General features: G+C 63.4%; 3 protein-coding genes across 4 annotated transcripts; all 3 read left to right on the top strand.

Annotated features, from left to right (window-relative positions):
- Positions 1–727: 727 nt before the first annotated feature.
- On the top strand, positions 728–2,682 carry LOC108504173 (uroplakin-3b-like). The gene is made up of 7 exons (XM_017828839.1): positions 728–917; positions 1,042–1,191; positions 1,282–1,501; positions 1,591–1,667; positions 1,990–2,110; positions 2,333–2,448; positions 2,669–2,682. The coding sequence occupies exons 1-7, from the start codon at positions 728–730 to the stop codon at positions 2,680–2,682; spliced, it is 888 nt and encodes a 295-aa protein (XP_017684328.1).
- A 328-nt stretch (positions 2,683–3,010) lies between these two features.
- On the top strand, positions 3,011–6,118 carry LOC108504194 (uroplakin-3b-like protein). 2 transcript variants are annotated; one of them, XM_017828874.1, is made up of 6 exons: positions 3,011–3,118; positions 3,720–3,869; positions 3,944–4,175; positions 4,268–4,344; positions 4,613–4,742; positions 5,985–6,118. In XM_017828874.1, the coding sequence occupies exons 1-6, from the start codon at positions 3,055–3,057 to the stop codon at positions 6,073–6,075; spliced, it is 744 nt and encodes a 247-aa protein (XP_017684363.1). In that variant the 5' UTR covers positions 3,011–3,054; the 3' UTR covers positions 6,076–6,118. The 2 variants fall into 2 exon arrangements, with proteins under 2 accessions (XP_017684363.1, XP_017684362.1); XM_017828873.1 differs by lacking the exon at positions 5,985–6,118 and adding an exon at positions 4,875–4,980.
- Positions 6,119–7,123: 1,005 nt separating this feature from the next.
- Positions 7,124–16,642, top strand: LOC108504193 (ras GTPase-activating protein 4-like). The gene is made up of 20 exons (XM_017828872.1): positions 7,124–7,234; positions 11,167–11,223; positions 11,600–11,713; positions 12,010–12,071; positions 12,182–12,311; positions 12,629–12,710; positions 12,859–12,990; positions 13,071–13,162; positions 13,372–13,495; positions 13,604–13,757; positions 14,087–14,151; positions 14,363–14,475; positions 14,545–14,731; positions 14,956–15,093; positions 15,213–15,536; positions 15,616–15,753; positions 15,830–15,965; positions 16,043–16,163; positions 16,247–16,305; positions 16,450–16,642. Exons 1-20 carry the CDS (start codon positions 7,170–7,172, stop codon positions 16,569–16,571), a joined length of 2,415 nt encoding a protein of 804 aa, XP_017684361.1. The 5' UTR covers positions 7,124–7,169; the 3' UTR covers positions 16,572–16,642.
- Positions 16,643–17,424: the final 782 nt, after the last annotated feature.

Here is a 17,424-nt window from a genome sequence, read left to right as displayed (position 1 = left end):
GGGGAGTGGCGGTGGGGGGCTCCCGAGCCGCGGGGCAGCTCCCGCTTCAGGGCGCTGTCCCTGGCCCCATCCAGAGGGCTTGGGGAGCCTTTCCCTGGGAAGAGGGAAGGATGGATGGGGAAATGCCAGCGTGGGGTGGCCCCAGAGCTTGGTGCTTCCGTGCCCCCGGTGCTGGGTGGGACCGTTCGCCTCATCGCTGGGGTTTGGGTGGGTTCGGGTGTGATGCTCTGGAGCGCTTCCCTGCCCGCGGGGCAGGGCTGGCTGCACACGAACCAGTCGGGCACGGGCTCATCCCTGGCTCCCGGTGGGCACGGGGAACCCGCAGGGAGTTGGGTCTAGGTGGGGTGAGAGGGGGTGCGGGACCTCTTGCCCAGCTGTCCCCATAGCACCAACACAGACTGTGACACCCGCCAACCCATCCGGGAGGCTCCGGTGCCTCCTCCGTGCCTCAGTTTCCCCTTTCACATCACAGGCTTGTGCCCTGGTCCCTCGCAGCCTTCGAGGTCCTGCAGGACCGAGGGGTGACCCGGGTGGCTCAGTTGTTCCCCCCTGCCCGCGGGGTCCTGCCGGGCCGGCAGAGCCGGTGCAGGAATGTGGGGCTGGGAGGGTCCGGCTCCTCGGGACGGGCGGTCCCCGCTGCGGGGGCACTGGGGGCAGTTCGTCCCCTCGGCAGTGGGACGGGGTGAGCGGAGCAGAGAGGCACATCCAGCCCCAGCGGGAGGACGCCATGGAGCTGCCGTGGGTGCTGCTGGCGCTGGCTGGGACAGGCACAGCCGCGGGCCTGGGTGACTCCCTGGGGGACAGGGCAGAGGGGGACGGGGGTCTGGAGAGCCAGGGAGGGGGTTATGGGGCTGGGCACGGCTGGGGGGGTCCCCACACCAGTGTTGTCACCCTGCTGCTGACACTGCTGGCACCCTGTGAGCTCCCCCTGTGCCAACACCGGCACTCGTGGGCCCTCTCACGGGTGAGGGCCGGGGTCAGTCACTTGCTGAGCGGAGCAGGGCAGGGGGTCCCTCCCTCACTCATCGTCCACTCCCCCAGCCCGGCTGCCCTACGTGCCCCGCGTGCCCCCCGTGGCACTGCTGGGGAAGGTCACTGCCTCCACCTTCGCACTGGAGAGGCCCTGCTGCATCTTCGACCGGCACGCCAACGCCTCGGACACTGTTTGGCTGGCGGTGGCTTTTGCCAACGGTGAGCACCTGCTGCCCCGACACATCTTCCCGTGGCAGGGGGGTGGGGGACCCTCACCACAGCCACTCTCCCTCCATCTGTGCCGTGCAGCGTCAGCCACCTTCAGGAACCCCCCATCCCGGGCTGACGTGCCCCCGTACAAGCAGCTGCCCACCACCCACTCCTACATGACTCTGGAGACGGCGGCGGCCGCGTACGCCTGCCCAGCCCCGAGCCCGGCCGTGCTGCGGGTCGGGGGTGACACGGCGTGCAAGGACCAGGGCAGGCAGGACCCCTGCAACGGGCCCCTGCCCTCCCCAGGGCCCTACAGGTAAGGCCAGAATCCCCGAATCCCAGCTTGGGTAACTCCCCACCCAGGGCGTGATCGCCCCCCCGGTGTCACTCCCGTACCCACCGCAGGGTGAAGTTCCTGCTGATGGGCTGCCACGGCCCCAAAGCGGAGACGCGCTGGTCCGACCCCATCCTCCTGCGCAGAGGTACCGGTGGCACCGCCATCCCCCCGCGGGTCCCCACACCTGCCTGGTGGCACCGCCATCCCCCCGTGGGTCCCCACACCTGCCTGGTGGCACTGCCATCCTCCCGTGGGTCCCCACACCTGCCTGGTGGCACTGCCATCCCCCCGTGGGTCCCCCCTCTGCCCTGTTGGGATGCTGGCATGTGGCACAGCATAAGCCCTATGCCGTCACCCAAAAATCCAGAGGGGGGAGCAGTGATCCCTGATGCCCTCCATACGCTCCATCCCTCTCCTTTCCATTGCCCTCTGTGTCTCCCCATATCCCTCATCCTGCCTCTTTCCAGCCCTCAGCCCGAGCACCATCGACCCCGTGCCCACACGCCGTGGCAGTGACGTGGTGGTCATCGCCTCCCTCCTGGCCAGCCTGGGGACAGTGCTGGCCACTGCTGTGCTCGGAGCCCTGGGGTATGGGGACTGCTCAGGGGGATGTGTCTGCAGGGGCCCCAGGAGAACCCCCCCGAACTCGCCCCCGTCAGCAAAGAAATGGATGTTTTTAAGATTTAAAAAGCCTTTTTATTCTTAAATTGGAGGTTTGCAGGAGAAAGTGCCCCTTGGGGATGGTCAGCACGGGGGGGCTGGCACGGCCCATGGACTCTGCTTGATGCCTCTGCATTTCTCTCTCTGCAGTGCCAAGGTGTGGGGCTCCCTGTGCCAGCGGGATTTGGGGACCAGTGCCTTTGCCCACAGATCCTACCGGACCCATCACATCCCCCCGGCCCTGCCACAGCCCCCACCCCCAGGCTGTGGGTGTAGCCCCCCAGGGCTGGGCTGCTTTGCCCTCCGACCCCCTGCTCCTTGCCTTAGAAACATGGAACAGTTTGTGTTGGAAGGGACCTCAAAGACCATCTCATTTCAACCCCGCTGCCATGGGCAGGGACACCTTCCGCTAGAAGTAAAGTGTCCTGCCAAGTAAAGTCTGACTTTACATCTGTGACTGCCTCCTCCTGGTCCTTGGTCATGCAGGGTGGGAGCTGTGAGAGTGAGGGCACCGAATTCCCTCCAGAACAACCCAGGGTATCAGTTTGGTGGCACTTGGTGTCGGGGTGGGGGGCACAGACTGGCACCCATGGGGTCTGTGGGGCACGTCCCCCCGGGGTGTCCCTCTCTGCCCCACTGCCCGGGTGAGGGCTGTCACCCAGCCGTGCCACGAGCGCGGCGGTTCCCAACACGCTTCGCCGGCGGGCGCTCAAACATAACAAATGCTCCCAGGGAAACGAGCCCAACCTGTTTGCCGCGGGGCTGCGGCCCGTGCAGGAATGTGGGCGGTTGGTGTGACCACAGGCGGGTCCCACGGGGACGCGGAGCTCAACTACCCGCACTCCCGCCCTCGGCACCCAGGCGTCCGCACCATGCTCCCGCTGCTCCCGCTGCTCCCGCTGCTCCTCCTGCTCCTGCCCGCAGCCCACGGTGCAGGTGAGTCCGACGGCGCCATCGGGATGGGCTGGGGATCCCCCTCGGCATTGCGGGGATCCTCTGTGAACCACAGGACCCCAGAGCCTGGAGGTGTAGGGCACCTGATGCCCTCCTTATTCTGGGTCCTATTCTGGGTGCCACCTCTAGTGTCCCTGGTGTCACTGACCTGAGCTGGCTGACACAGTGTGGGGTCCTTTGGGGGTCCCCCTTTGCATTGCAGGAGTCCACTGTGCACAGGCACCAGGAGCCCCCTGAGCCTGGAGGGGTAGGGCAGCTGATGCTCCCCCTATTCTGGGTGCCACCCTCAGTGTCCCTGCTGTCAACGACCTGGGTCCTCTGGGGGTCCCACAGAGGTGTCTCCCCCCCACACCGAGTGGGAGCACGGGGTATCTTTGATTCCTCTTTTCACAAAACATGCGTCTGAGCCCAGAACAGGGGGTGGGAAGCAAGCAGGGGCCCCTCTGCTGAGATCACAGGGTTCAGCTCCCTCCCGTCCCCACCCCGAACCTCTGGGACCGTGGCAGCCGGTCGGAGCCACCGGTCAGGGGCTGCAGCGGGACCTCTGCATCCTCCGCCGCACCCCCTTGGCTTCTCCCCACAGTGGAGCGTGTGGGGTACACGCCGTCCCTGACCAAGAGCCCCGTGCTGGAGGGGCTGACGACCGGCTCCACCTTCGTGCTGGATCAGCCCCGCTGCGTCTTCGACAAGTACAGCAACGCCGACATCTGGCTGGTGGTGGCTCTGGAAAGCAGTAGGTGGGGGCGGCCCAGGGCAGGGCCCTGTGCCCCTCGGCTCCCTCCTCACCCTCCATCCCCATCCCTGCAGCCGCAGCCAACTTCAGCAACAGCGTTGCGCCGGGGACTGCCGAGAGCGCGTTCCAGAACTTCCCTGACAGCGTCCCCGCCTACATGACCCTCAATGCCACCCTCGCCAACTACCCCTGCCCCAAACCCGCCGGGGATATCACGGTGCTGCGCGTTGGTAGCGAGACCAGCTGCAGCGGGGATGCTGCGAGACCCACCTGCAATGGCCCCCTGCCCGGCCCCGGGCCCTACCTGTGAGTTTGCTCCTGGGGACGTGCCCCCATCAGGGGCTCCCGGCAGCCCCCCCGGCTCACGGGACCGCGGCCAACCTCCCTTCCCATCTCAGGGTGAAGTTCCTTGCCCTGGAGGGCTCTGAGCCCGTGGCCGAGACAGGCTGGTCACAGCCCATCATGCTGAGGACAGGTATTGCTGCTGGGGGCTCACCTCGCAGCTGTCGGGTGGGGGATATAGGGTGGTCCTGGGGGGTGTGGGGTGGTCCCAGGGAGCTGAATCCTGAGCAGTGGTTTGGGGCAAGGGCCCCTGTGAGATGGGGAAACTGAGGCAGGGCAGTGGTGCGGATCTCACTGTGTGATGGCACATTGTGTTGGCACGCACGGACACACCGTCACCCACGTGCCCCCACCCCGAGCCGCCCAGGGCTTTGCATCCCTGCATCCTGCTCTCTCCCCAGCCAAGTCATCCAACAGCATCTCCACGACGGACGGAGGGCACAGCGCCGGCATGATCGCCCTCACCACCATCCTCTCCATCCTCTTCGCCATCCTCCTGGCCGGGCTGGTGGCCATGTTCGTCTTCTGGGGGTGAGTGCCACCACCAAGTCCCACCTAGGAACCCAGAGATAGGTGCTGGGCACGCGGGATCGGCGCCAGAGGGTGATGCCGTCATCCTGTGGTCCCCACCCTCATCCCTCACCCCCCCGCTTCCCTCCCCAGCTCAGACGCCTGCGGCGGCAGCAGCACCTTCAGCAAGCCGGAGGCGGTGTCGGTGCGGCGGTACAACACCCACCACGTCTACGACCAGCCGGCCGCCCGGCTCTGAGCCCCCGCCGCCTCCCCGCCGGCCCCCGGCACCGCCCCGCCTCCCCACGCACCCCCGGGTGCCCCCACGGCATGAGCCCACTGCCACGCGGGCACGGCCAGAGCTGCCCCCCGGGGCTGGGGCACTGGAGAGGGACATTAAAGGCTTTTCCGCGTGCTTTGTGCCAGGCCTCTACCTCCTGTTTGTGACCTCCCCGGGAATGGCACCTGCCAAAACCTCAGCGCCTCACGCAGCCCCCTGGAAAGCCCCGTGGCCCTGTTTCTGTACCCCCACGCAGGGCTCTGAGTTCTGTCCCTGGGTGGGGGGAAGGATGTGGCCCGCAATGCTCTGGAGTGGGAGATGTGTTGTCACACCCGGTTGGGGCACCGGTGCCACCTGTGTCCACTCTGAATGGGTGAAAGTCCCCTGGGGCACAGGGCAGCGAGGGGAGGCCCCCCAAACCCTGACACTGGGGTGAGGGCCACTGGAATGTCCTACGGGGGGTGTTTCTCTCTTCCCCTTAACCCCACAGCAATTTCTCGCTGATCCAAACCCAGAGGAGAATCTCGCCCACCCAGAGCTGGCCCAATCCTTCCCAGGTGCTCTTGATGTTCCCCTGAGAGCCATGAGACTGGTACCCTGGGATGCCTGATCCTGCTCCAGGTGTTATGGGGACTGATCCTGCACTGGGGAGTGAATCCCTGATCTCCCTCTAGGGGATGTGGGGGCTGATCCTGCACTGGTGGGGAGTGAGCTGGGGGAAGCTGATGCTCTGCCAGAGACTGGGAGAGACCTGATCCATCATTCCTGATCCCGCACCAGGATGTGGGCCCCTGATACTGATGTGGGGGATGTGGGTGCCCTGATCCTGGAGCCTGGTCTGGATGAGACCCCACTGGTGCTGGGGACAAGCGGGACAGAGCTCACGGCAGGGTGGCTGTACCCCTTTGCGTGGAGCCAGGGCAGGTGTGCACACACCAACATACATCACATCCGTGTGTTAAACCCACCGTTTTTCCCCGTAGGCGCCGTGCAAAGGGCAGCATCACATTCACACCCAGCCCCGGTCACAGCGCCCTTACAGGCTGTCCTTGTCCTGCCTGGGAGGGGTGTTAGCAACCTGCCCCCCCCCCGCTGCCGGAGCCGCCCCCGTGGAGCCCAGCCAAGGGAAATCAAGCAAATCCAGCGATTAACTCCTGCGGAGAACCAGCGTGGGTGCAGCCGAAGGACGGTTCCATCCGGCAAACGCGGGTCCCCTCCGACCCCACGCCCCGTCCTCCGAAATAAAACAACTGTTTCAGCTGCAAAGCGGCTTCGAGTGGTTTGGGAGGGGGGAGTGTCACCTGTCACGGGCGCTGTGGGGGTGGGACACGTGGCCCCGACCGCGTGCGGGGCTGGAGCTGCCACTGGGGTTGGTGACAGGGGACCGCACCTTGTCCCCCTGCTGTCCCCCTGTGCGGGGGAGGGAGAGGGGCAGCGCTGTAGGAACAGGGCAGCGCGTTCCCGGCGTGTTCCCAGAGTGTCCCCGTAGTGTCCCCACGGCGCAAATGCCAAGGACCAGCTTGGCTGGCACAGCCCTGAGCCCCAGCTTTGGGTGCGGGGCGACTCCTCGAGCCCAGGTGGGTCTTGCGGGGGGGAGGAGTTCCCCCTCTCTCCGCCGGTATTTAGGGCGCCAAGATCCCCCAGAAATGCCACCGGTATCTCGGTGGTGCTGCAAAAAGGGTAAAAAAGGTAAAAGAGCAAGAAAACGTCGGGGTTTTGGGGTGCGGGGCAGCGCGGAGCACGCTGCAGCCCCCCAAATTCGTGGGGGGGCGAGTGTGGGTCTGGTCTAACCCAGAAGCCGCGGCCGGTGCCGGGGGGGCCGAGCGGGACGAGGGGAGACCGAGCGGGACCGGGAGGAACCGAAGGGAACCGGGGACACCGATCCGGGGGACCCCCCGCGACCCCCGGCAGGGCGGGAGGACCCGACCCCGCCCACCGCGCCTAGGCCACGCCTCCTGGCTGACAGCCGATAGAACCGCCCAATGGCCGCCGCGGACGGGCTTTCGGACCACGCCCCTCGCCCCGCCTCCGCACGCTGATTGGGGGGCGGCGGCGCCGGCCCGCACATGGGCGCTGTGCCGGGAGCCGCAGGTTCGAGGCCGCGCTCGGCGCCGTTTGGGCTCCGCTCGGGTCTCCTCGGCTCGGTCTGGCTCCGCTGCCCGCCCGCCATGGCCCGGCGCAGCGCCCTCTCCATCCGCATCGTGGAGGGCAGGAACCTGCCCGTCAAGGACATGTGAGTGCCCCCCGCGGGGGCAGGGAGGGGTTTGGGTTGGGGGGGCCATCCCCGGGAGGGACCCCCCTCTACCCCAGGAGTGCTGTGGGGTGTCCCCTCAACACGTCCCCGTTGGGGATGCCATCCACCGGGTGTCTTTGGAGTGTTTCCCTTGCTTTGGGGGCTTGGCCAGAATGGCTTGGTGTCCCCCCAGCAGTGCATATACTTTGGGGGTTCCCTCCAGGGTGGTTTTAGGTTCCTTTTTGCTTTGGGGGTTCCCTCCAGGGTGGCTTTCATGTTGCCTTTCTTTGGGTGTCCCACCCAGGATGGCTTTGGGGTGTCCCTCCAGCAGGGTTCTCCATAGGGTCTCTTTGGGATCCCCCTTGCTTTTTTGCGGTTTCCTCCAGGAAGGCTTTGTGGTTGCCTTGCTTTGTGAGTTCCCCCAGTGTGGCTTTGGGATCCTCCTTGCTTTGGTGGTTCTGTCCAGGATGTCTTTTTGTGCCCCCAGTAGTTCTCAGTGCTTTGGGGGCTTCTCTCGGGAGTGCTGGGATGTCCCCCGCGGTTCGGGGACACCCCCAGGAGCATCCCATGTTGTGGGGTGCCCTCAGCAATGCTTTAGGGTACCCCAGGCAATGCTCCAACTTTGAGGTGCTCCCCCTGTGCTGCCGGGGAGCAGGGCTGCCCCCACCACGCAGGGACCCCCGCAGGGACCCCCGGACATGCAGCAGGACCCGGTACATCCGTCCTCCCCCACAGGAGCCCCGGTGCTGTGGTCCCTGTCCCCGCTCTGTTCCCAGCCCCGGCTCCATCCCACCATCCCACCTGGCTGCGGTCCGGGGGGCTCCTCTGGCAGTCCCTCGGCTCGGGATTTCCCTCCCAGAAAATCCCGGCGTGGTTCTCATCGCTCCGATCCTTATGGGGCGGGATGTGGGGACTGAGTTGGGGTGGGACGAGGGGAGAGCACCGGCGTGCCCCGAGCCACCAAGGCAGCGGGAAGCTGTTGAGGAGCGCCCGGCAGCCGGAAAACCAGCAAAAATCCCTTCAGCCGTCATGGAAAAAGAGGATAAACAAGGAAAGAAAGATGACTTTTTTTTTTTTTCTCTTTTTAAATCCCGTGTGTCAGGGCCTGATTTTTAAATCCCTTGGCACAACTCCCTGCCGGAGCTTGACCCAGCGCGGGCAGGCTCTGGATTTCGGGAGGCTCTTGGTTTGGGGAGAGCGTGCTGTGGGAAGCCGCCCTGCCATAGCGCCTGGAGCGGAGCTTTCCAGACCGGTGGCTTTGGGACGTGGCGCTGGGCCGGGAGGGAAACCCGAGCGCAGCCCTGGCCCCCGCCGCTGACCTTGGCCGTGTCTGGCCCCCTCCCCTCCGGACAGCGGCTCGTTGGGATCTGTTTCCCTGCCCTGGCACGGGTTTGGGGATCGCTGGTTTCCTCGTGGGAATTCCCTCTGCGGGGTGTCTGACTGGGGGGTCAGACCCTGCTTGCGACAGCCGGGGGTGATGAGGCACCCCCAGACCCCTGCGGGACCCCCGGCTCCCTCAGGATTCGGCGCAGGGAGTCGCGGGAGCAGGATGTGGCCGCGGCTGCTGTGGTTTGTGGCTCCCGATGCCGCCCTGTCCCAGGGTCCGGACCCCCAGTGCGAGGCTCGGCACTGCCCGGACCGAGCTGCAGCCTGGGGTGGGCTCTGCCCTGTTCGCTCCCCCAGGTGAGCGCTGGGAAATCCTTCCCGCGTCTTCATCCTAGGAGAGGAAAGGAAATGGTCTGCTCGATTTTTTTTTAATGGTTTTTGATTTTTTATTTACTTCGTTATTGATTTTTTTATTTGATTTTTATTTTGTTTGAATTTTATTTTATTGTATGATAATAAAGAATTCTAATAATTATTATAGTTATAATTATTATAATCTTTAATTTATTACATTATTTTATTATTTTTTCACTCTTGCACTTTTTATTTTTATTTCATATTTATTCTTTTATTCTTCTCTTTCACTCTTTTATTTTACCTTTTATCTTTTAGTTTTCACCCTTTTTTCTTTTATTTTTACCCTTTATTATTCTACGTTTTATTTTATTCTTTTACTATGCTATTTTTTATTTTTTTTCATTTTATTTTTTTATTTACTTTTTAAATTTTTTTATTTGTTTTATCGCTACCCCCCCCCCCCCCAGGGCAGAGCTGCACTGCTGACTACACCAGTTAATTTTTAATTGCAGCCCCCCGTGCTGCCCGACCGGTGGCTGCGGGGTCCACGCAGGTTCCTTCTCCCTTCCCCCAGTTCATACAGTGCTCATTTCCTCTTTCAAAAGCCCAGCCTTCCCCTTTCCAGCTCCTTCCCTGCACCCCGCGGGGGTGCCCAAGCCAACTGGATGCTGCGTGGGCGTCAGAGGATTCCCATCATCCAGCACCATAAATCCCTTCCCGACATCCCGGGGCAGGGATGCGGTGCACGGGATGTCACCGGGCTCCCCGCCTGCCTTGGGAGAACGGATTTATCCCACGGCAGCTTGGGCACCTCTTGCAGCCGCCAAGGATGGATTCTGGCCATCCTGTGTTTGAATGCCTGGAAAACATGATGCCTGAGTGGTACAAGATGGGGTTCCTGGCGCCCTGTGTCCAGGGGATGTGGCTGTCCTAGACCTCCCGGTGGTGACAAGGTTTTCCAGCTCTCATCCAAGCCAGCCCCGCGTTGCCGGGCACGGCTGGAGCGGGCAGCTGTTCCCTTTCCGCCTGCCTGCTCCCTGCATCCCTGATGGTTTGCACAAGGCAGGAAATGTCAGCAATGAGCTCCGGTTAATAGCACTTCACCCACTGCTCTCCTTAAAAACCGCTCAGGCGGGCGCTGGGATGGAATGGGAGCAGGAGCCGGGAGAGCAGCTCTTGGCAACCTGCTGCGCTGCCAGCACCGCGGGGCCAAAAGGATGGAAGTGCCTGGGGACAGGGATGTTACTGTGGTACCCGGGATGCACAGCCTGAGGAAACTCCCTGTAGCCATATTTGGCAGGGCAGGGAGCACCCAAACCCTTTCAGTCCCCTCCCAAAACCTTTCAGTCCCCACCCAAACCCTTTCAACTCCCCCAGCAGCTGTCTCTCAGCCTGTTTGAATTTGGGATGTGGAAATCACTCTGTGCTTGGCTACCGAAGTCTGCACCCGTGCATCCCCCCCTTTCTCCAGGACACTCGTGGTTGGCTGATGGTGCCACTGGGATTGGCATTAATGAGGATCCAAGCTCAGAGCAGGCTGCTCCGTGCCAGTGGGATGGGAGCCACAACCTTTCCACCCCCTTGGCCAGCACCCAGGTCCTGCTGGCTCCTCTGTCCCCAGCCAGAGCCCCCGCCCCTGCCCCCCTTCCTGATAAACTGGGCTAATAAGCTATAAAATGGTGATTATTTTTTGGCAGTGATGACTTGGGTCATCCATGGGGAGGAAGCGGGGTCAGAGCATTGTGGTGCTTGCCCTTCACACTCTCTGCATCCCTGGGGGTGTCCCCAGGGGTGTCCCCATCCCTGCAGCTGTGTTGGGGGTCTGGGGAGAGGCTCCAGGGCTGGAGGAGGTTGCTGTGGTCTTGCTCCTAATGTGTGAAATTGTGCTGTGGGTGCCTGGAGCTACTTCTGGGAAAGGGTGGGTTTTGTTTTTTCCTTGGCTTCCTGTGTGGAAGAGGAAAACCACTTCTAGCTGCCAGCAGGACACAGTGGCCGGACACGGTCAGGGATGTGTGTCCCTGGCCTGGGAGCGAAGCCGAGGTCACCACGTGCCTTCAGCCATGGCCAAATCCACCCAAGGAAACCTTTGGCAGCCCTGGCACCGCAAAGCCCTGGGGTGTCCCTGCATGGTCCCCTCTCTGGGCAGGGGTTATCAGGGCTGAAGGCTTTGGTCACCCGTTACCATGGGTCGGGTGGGAGGCCAGGGCCATGGCTGGTGGCACTGACAGAGCTGTCCTGTGTCCCTCCAGCACGGGGAGCAGTGACCCATACTGCATCGTGAAGATCGACGATGAGGCCATCATCAGGTGAGTGGCTGCAGGTCCCTGGCTGGTCCCCAAACCTGCTGGAGCCCTAGATCTGGTTCCTAGTGGGTTCCTCCATTTACCCTCCTGTGGGCACCATACTATTATTATTATTATTACTATTAATAATAATAACATTACTACTACTACTGCTATTCCCTGCTTTGGGCTGAGATGTTCCTCCTGACACAGTGATGTCTAATAGCTCATGACCCCCCTTACTCTGTAAGCCACCCCCAGGTCTTGCCAGCCCAGAGCCTCAAGACAGGCCAAGGACACGTGTCTCCAAAAGCTGGGAAGGTCCTGGGGCTGGGAAGGTGGGGAGTGCCCCGGTGAGGGAGCCCTGTCCCCTGTGTCACCAGTGCCACCTGCCCTGCAGGACTGCCACGGTGTGGAAGACACTGTCCCCGTTCTGGGGGGAAGAATACGAGGTGCAACTCCAGCCCAGCTTCCACAGCATCTCCATCTATGTCATGGATGAGGATGCGCTCAGGTATGGGGAGGGCCTGGAGGGGGACTCAGGGGTTTATAGCTTTGGCTCCCTGTGTGCTCAGCCCCATTGCAGACACCAGAGAATCCAGACCTGGCCATGCTTCCCTGGGCTTTGGTACACAAAGAGGGGAAGTTATTTCCCGAGGTTATTGTCCAGCTGGCAGCAGAGGGTGGCTGATGTGCTCCATGGGTTCAGACACACCGTGGTGGCCCCAGCCCAGGACTCCCTGAAGTGGGGGCTGTCCTGCCTGGGTGCCAATCTCATGCCATGTCCTGCTTCCCACTTTTGTTTTCCAGCCGCGACGACGTGATCGGGAAGGTCTGCATCACCCGGGACATGCTGGTGGAGCACCCCAAGGGTAGGGGAAAGGGTGGCTGGGGGGTCCCAGTAGGGACCCATCTCCTTGGATGAGCTGGTCCAAGGGCCCCCCCAGTGACCCTTCCATGGGGATCCCCCCTTTTCCCGCAGGATACAGTGGCTGGATGAGCCTCAGTGAGGTGGATCCCGACGAGGAGGTGCAGGGGGAGATCCACCTGCGGGTGGAGGTCCTGGGCAGCCAGGGCAGCCGGCGGCTGCGCTGCTCCGTGCTGGAGGCCAGGTGAGGAGGGGACAAGGGGTAGCAGGGGCTGTGTGTGCAGCCAGGAGGGGACAAGGGGTAGCAGGGGCTGTGTGTGCAGCCAGGACATGGGCAGTGAGCCTGGGCTGCTTCACGACTCAGTTTCCCTGGTGTGTCCTGTCCCTTGGATGCAGAGCATCCTCCTCACCACCCAGCAGCTGATGGGGGTCCTGGGGCAGAGTCCACCTCATCTGCTGGTCTTTGGGACATGCTGGGGAACCAAGGAGGGCAGTGGGTGCCGTGGGTGCCATGTAGGTATTTTGAGAGTTCACTGATAAATATCTTCCTCTTCTGGGCAGGGATTTGGCCAGGAAGGACCGGAATGGGGCCTCCGACCCCTTTGTCCGCTTGCGCTACAACGGGAAGACACAGGAGAGCACTGTGAGTGCAACTGCAGCTCGTTGTGATCCTCAGCCTGCCAGTGGTGCAGGTGGAATCATCCCGCGAGGAAGCCTGAAGCCATCCCTGTTCCCTGGCATCCCTAGACTGGTGTCCTGAGGGGCGAGACACAAGGCCATTGCCCTTGCAGGTGGTCAAGAAATCGTGTTACCCCCGCTGGAACGAGACCTTCGAGTTCGAGCTGGCCGAGCCCGCCGGGGAGAAGCTCTGTGTGGAGGTGTGGGACTGGGACCTCGTCGGCAGGAACGACTTCCTGGGCAAGGTGAGCCCCCAAACTCCATCACTGCTGCAGGGGGTCCTGCCCAGCTGCCCACCCAGCCCTCTCCTGCCTTCCCCTGCCAGGTGGTGTTCAGTGTCCAGGGGCTGGAGGCGGCTGGGCAGGAGGAGGGGTGGTTCAGGCTGCGGCCGGACAAGTCCAAGCCGATGGAGAATGAGTGAGTGTTGGCACAGGGGCGTTGGGGTGTGCTGGGGGTGGTCCCAGAGCCCACAGGGGCGTGGGGGGGGGGTTATTCCTGGGTAATGTCATCCTTTGGAGGAGCAGCTCCTCCACCTGCCTGCCCAGGCTTTCTCAGGCTGTTGGGCCACCTCCTGCTTGGTGAAGTACTTCTCCCTCCACCCACCGACTCACCTCATGCTCCTGCAGGCGCCGGGGCAGCCTGGGCTCACTGCAGCTGCAGGTGAGGCTGCGGGATGAGATGGTGCTGCCCTCCCACTGCTACCAGCCCCTGGTCCAGCTCCTGTGCCAGGAGGTGAAGTCGGGGCGCCAGGTGAGGGGTCCCTGCCAAGCCCTGCTGGAGCACCCCCCTTTCCCTGGCTCTGTGCCGGGCCTGTGCCCGACTCAGGCCACATCACACCATGGTGCCTCTCCCCTCCAGGATGGCCAAGTGCACCTGGTCACCCTCCTGGATGAAACCACCACGGCCGAGTGCCGGCAGGAGGTCGCTGTCAACTTGGTCAAACTCTTCCTGGGCCAAGGGCTGGTCAAGGAGTTCCTGGACCTGCTTTTCGAGCTGGAGCTGGCCAAGCCCTGTAAGTGGGAAGTGGAGTCAGAGGCCTCCAACCATCTTCTGGGGCTGCAAAACCTCCAGAACCTTGTGTTGGGAATATTTTTTGGGGTGATGGTTGAGGTTCAGCCGTCACACTGTTTTCTGTGTAGGAATCTGCTGGGTTCATCCCAGCAACTCCTGAGCTGAGTTTGGTGGAGCAGCAGGTGGTTTGAGGTTTGGAAATCCCCATAACCCTCATGGAAATGGCCAGGGTTGGAGGGCACAGCCCCTGGGAATGCCCCCATGGTTGAAGCTGCTTGGTGGGTGACCTGTGTCCATCCCCCAGGCCATGGAACCTCTCTTGTTTTGCAGGTGAGCCCAACACTTTGTTTCGGAGCAACTCCCTGGCCTCAAAGTCGATGGAGTCCTTCCTCAAGGTGCCGAACTTCCCAAGACTTGCTCTTCCCAGGTCACCCTGGCTCTGGGATGTCCCCAGGGGTCCAGTTGCCGGGGGGAGGATTGGGAGTGCTAGTGGGGCTGTGTCTTCCTCTGGGGCTAGGAGGCCGGAGAAAATCCCCTGGGTGACCCTGAGGGTGTCTTGAGCCAGACCTGTGGCCCATCACTGTCCCCTGGGCTGTCTCCTGGCAGGTGACAGGGATGCCATACCTGCACTCTGTCCTGGGGCCCACGATCGCCCGCGTGTTCGAGGAGAAGAAATACGTGGAGCTGGACCCCGGCAAGGTGGAGATCAAAGACGTCGGGTAAGGGACTGTTGGGGAGGTGGGACAGGGGGTCCCCAGACAGGGAGGTGACAGTGACGGTGCCCGCAGGTGCTCGGGGCTGCACCGGGTGCAGACGGAGGGCGAGGTGATCGAGCAGGGCCGCCAGCACCTCCAGTCCTACCTGGGCGAGCTGCTGGACGCCATCGCCAGGTCGGCCCCGGCGTGTCCCCCCGTCATCCGTGCCGCCTTCCGGCAGCTCTTCCAGCGCGTCGGGGAGCGCTTCCCCCAGCACCAGGTCAGGTTGGGCCAGGGTGGTTAAACAGGGACATCCCCAGGGCTCACTGGGGGCAGTCCCCAGCTTTGGTTGAGGGCAGTGCCCAGGGATGGGGCGCAGGGGGACAGCGAGTGGGGCCGTGCTGCACCCAAACAACAGCCCTGGGTGCTGTGTGGGGTGCCTGGGGATGTCCCATTTTGGGACAGACCCACACATGTCTCCCCCCCCCATCTCGGTGGTCACAGCATGCCAAATTTGTGGCCGTCACCAGCTTCCTCTGCCTCCGCTTCTTCTCGCCGGCCGTCATGACCCCCAAGCTGTTCCAGCTGCGGGAGACACACGCGGACGCGCGGACCAGCCGCACGCTGCTGCTGCTGGCCAAGGTGGGGACACCAAGGGACAAGGGGTGGCACCCAGGAGGGGCTTTGAGGTGCCTGGCTGCTTCCCATTTGGGATGGCTGGGTCTTCTGGGGCTGACACCGCCATCCCCGGGCGTCTCCAGGCCATCCAGATGGTGGGAAACATGGAGCCGGCGGCTGGGCGGGCCAAGGAGACGTGGCTGTCCCCACTGCTGCCCGCCCTGCAGCAGGGCATCGCCCGCATGAAGGACTTCATCACCCGCCTGGTGGGCACAGAGGAGCAGAAGGGGGAGGAGGAGGGCGAGGGGTGGCCGCTGGGCCCCCCCACGGCCGTGGTGAAGGAGGGGCTGCTCTTTGTGCACAAGACGCGGGGCAAGGGGCCTCTTCTCGGCGCCGCCGCCGGCAAGAAACTCCACTTCTGCCTCACCGGGGAGTCCCTCAGCTTCGGCAAGAGCCCCAGTGCAGAGGTAGGGGGGTGCTGGGGGCTGGGGATGTGGCAGCAGGGTGGCACTGACCCTCTCTGTGTGTGTGTGTCCCCTCCATCAGCGCCTCGGTGCCATCGCCCTGTCCAACATCCTCGCGGCCGAGAAGGTGGAGGAGAAGAGCTTTGGGAGCTCCCACGTCATGCAGGTGGTCTACACGGACACGGGCGGGCAGCAGGAGACAGCCTACCTGCAGTGCAAGGTAGGGGACAGCGGGGGGCGCCCCGAGGGGTGTCACAGCCCGAGGGGTGTCCCACTCACTGTCCCCAACCCCACAGTGTGTCAATGAGCTGAACCAGTGGCTGTCGGCCCTGCGCAAGGTGTGCGGGAACAACCCCCGTGTGCTGCGCTCCTACCACCCCGGCGTCTTCCGCGGGGACAAGTGGAGCTGCTGCCACCAGCGGGACAGGACAGGTACGGGGAGGGGGCCTGGGACCCCCACAGGGAGGTTGGGGGGCGTCCTCCCACGTGCTGACCCTGCTGCCCCACAGGGCTGGGGTGCGACCGGACCCGGCACGGCGTCACCCTGCAGGACTGGAGCGACCCCCTGGACCCCACAGTGGAGGCTCAGCGGCTCTTCCACCACCTCCAGGGCCTCCGGGGGGCCCTCAGGTGAGTCCCTTCCCCCTGGGGACCCCCCTGCATCCCCTTGTGCTCCTGCCAAGGGCCTGCCCCTCTCATCCCCCTCTCCCCAGGGAAAAGTACTGGGAGCTACAGGAGCCGGAGGACGCCCAGAATGGGCCCCGGAGGGAAGGTAAGTTGGGTTGGGGGGTTTTGGGGACCCCACTGGGGATGCTCTGGTTGAGCAATGTCCCCAGGGGTCACGGGGGGCTGTGGTGGTTTGGGGGTGTCTCCCAAGGGGGCTGTGGGGTCTCACTGTTGCTCCCCTCTCCCACAGATGCCCCCCTGCCCGAGGGGCTGAGCCGGCTCTTCAGGGTGCTGGGGGACCTGGAGAACTGTCACCACCAGGCACAGCCCCCCAAACCCCCAGCCCCTGTCCTTCTGCAGCTGCAGACTTGAGGGATCCCCTGTCCCCCTGCTGGGATTCGGGGTCCCCACGGCTTGGGGACCATGACGGTGGAAATAAAGGCACTTTGTACACTGCAGCCTTGTCCTGTCCTTCTGGTGGCACCCTGCTGGCCATGGGGACGGGCACAGGGTGGGGGGCTGGCCACAGCTCTGCTGGTGGCACTGGTGGTGCTGCTGATGGTGGCGCTGGTGACATCTCAGATGGTCCTGCTGGTGCCATTTCTGGTGGCCCTGCTGGTGGTGGTGGCATCCCTGGAGTCTCTGCTCGTGGCAGTACTGGTGGTGCTACTGGTGGCACTGATGCCATCACCGATGGCCCTGCTGGTGCCATTTGTGGTGGTCCTGGTGGTGGCAGTGGTGGCATCACTGGTGACTCCAATGGTGGCTGTGGTGGCACCACTGGTGGTGGCACTGGTGACATCTTTGATGGCCCTGCTGGTGCCATTTCTGGTGGTCCTACTGGTGACCGTGGTGGCACCACGGATGCCTCCACTGGTGATATCTCTCATACCCCTGCTGGTGCCATTTCTGGTGGCCCTACTGGTGGTGGCATCAGCGGTGGCTCTACTGGTGTCTGCACCGAGTCCTCCCGCCCGCAGGGGGGCGCTGTTGCGGCCGGGAGGTAAGGGCAGAGAGTGGGCGGAAGTGACGCCAGCGGAGACGAAGCCGCGGCCGCCATAGCGAGTGAGGGCGGAGCGGCGGCGGGATGAACGCGCCACCAGCCTTCGAGTCCTTCCTCCTCTTCGAGGGCGAGAAAAAGTGAGGGGACACCCTAATTAGCCCTTAATCAAACAGCGGGGGGCTGGGGGGGGTAGGCCCGGGCTCCCCGAACGGGGAGCCCGGG

The sequence above is a fragment of the Lepidothrix coronata genome, unplaced genomic scaffold (genome assembly GCF_001604755.1).
Source record: "Lepidothrix coronata isolate B3197 unplaced genomic scaffold, Lepidothrix_coronata-1.0 Scaffold154, whole genome shotgun sequence".
NCBI classification, from domain to species: domain Eukaryota; kingdom Metazoa; phylum Chordata; class Aves; order Passeriformes; family Pipridae; genus Lepidothrix; species Lepidothrix coronata.
Note: the sequence above shows the minus strand (reverse complement) of the source record. Positions and strands in the feature narration are given on the sequence as shown.

Excerpts from the sequence above, each read along its gene's own strand:
- LOC108504173 (XM_017828839.1), top strand. The coding sequence starts at position 728 with ATGGAGCTGCCGTGGGTGCTGCTGGCGCTGGCTGGGACAGGCACAGCC. Across the intron at positions 1,502-1,590 it reads CCCTCCCCAGGGCCCTACAG|GGTGAAGTTCCTGCTGATGG; the intron begins GTAAGGCCAGAA and ends TACCCACCGCAG. Across the intron at positions 1,668-1,989 it reads CCCCATCCTCCTGCGCAGAG|CCCTCAGCCCGAGCACCATC; the intron begins GTACCGGTGGCA and ends GCCTCTTTCCAG.
- LOC108504194 (XM_017828873.1), top strand. The coding sequence starts at position 3,055 with ATGCTCCCGCTGCTCCCGCTGCTCCCGCTGCTCCTCCTGCTCCTGCCC. Across the intron at positions 4,176-4,267 it reads CCCGGCCCCGGGCCCTACCT|GGTGAAGTTCCTTGCCCTGG; the intron begins GTGAGTTTGCTC and ends TTCCCATCTCAG. Across the intron at positions 4,345-4,612 it reads GCCCATCATGCTGAGGACAG|CCAAGTCATCCAACAGCATC; the intron begins GTATTGCTGCTG and ends CTCTCTCCCCAG.
- LOC108504193 (XM_017828872.1), top strand. The coding sequence starts at position 7,170 with ATGGCCCGGCGCAGCGCCCTCTCCATCCGCATCGTGGAGGGCAGGAAC. Across the intron at positions 12,312-12,628 it reads TGCTCCGTGCTGGAGGCCAG|GGATTTGGCCAGGAAGGACC; the intron begins GTGAGGAGGGGA and ends TCTTCTGGGCAG. Across the intron at positions 13,163-13,371 it reads TCCAAGCCGATGGAGAATGA|GCGCCGGGGCAGCCTGGGCT; the intron begins GTGAGTGTTGGC and ends ATGCTCCTGCAG.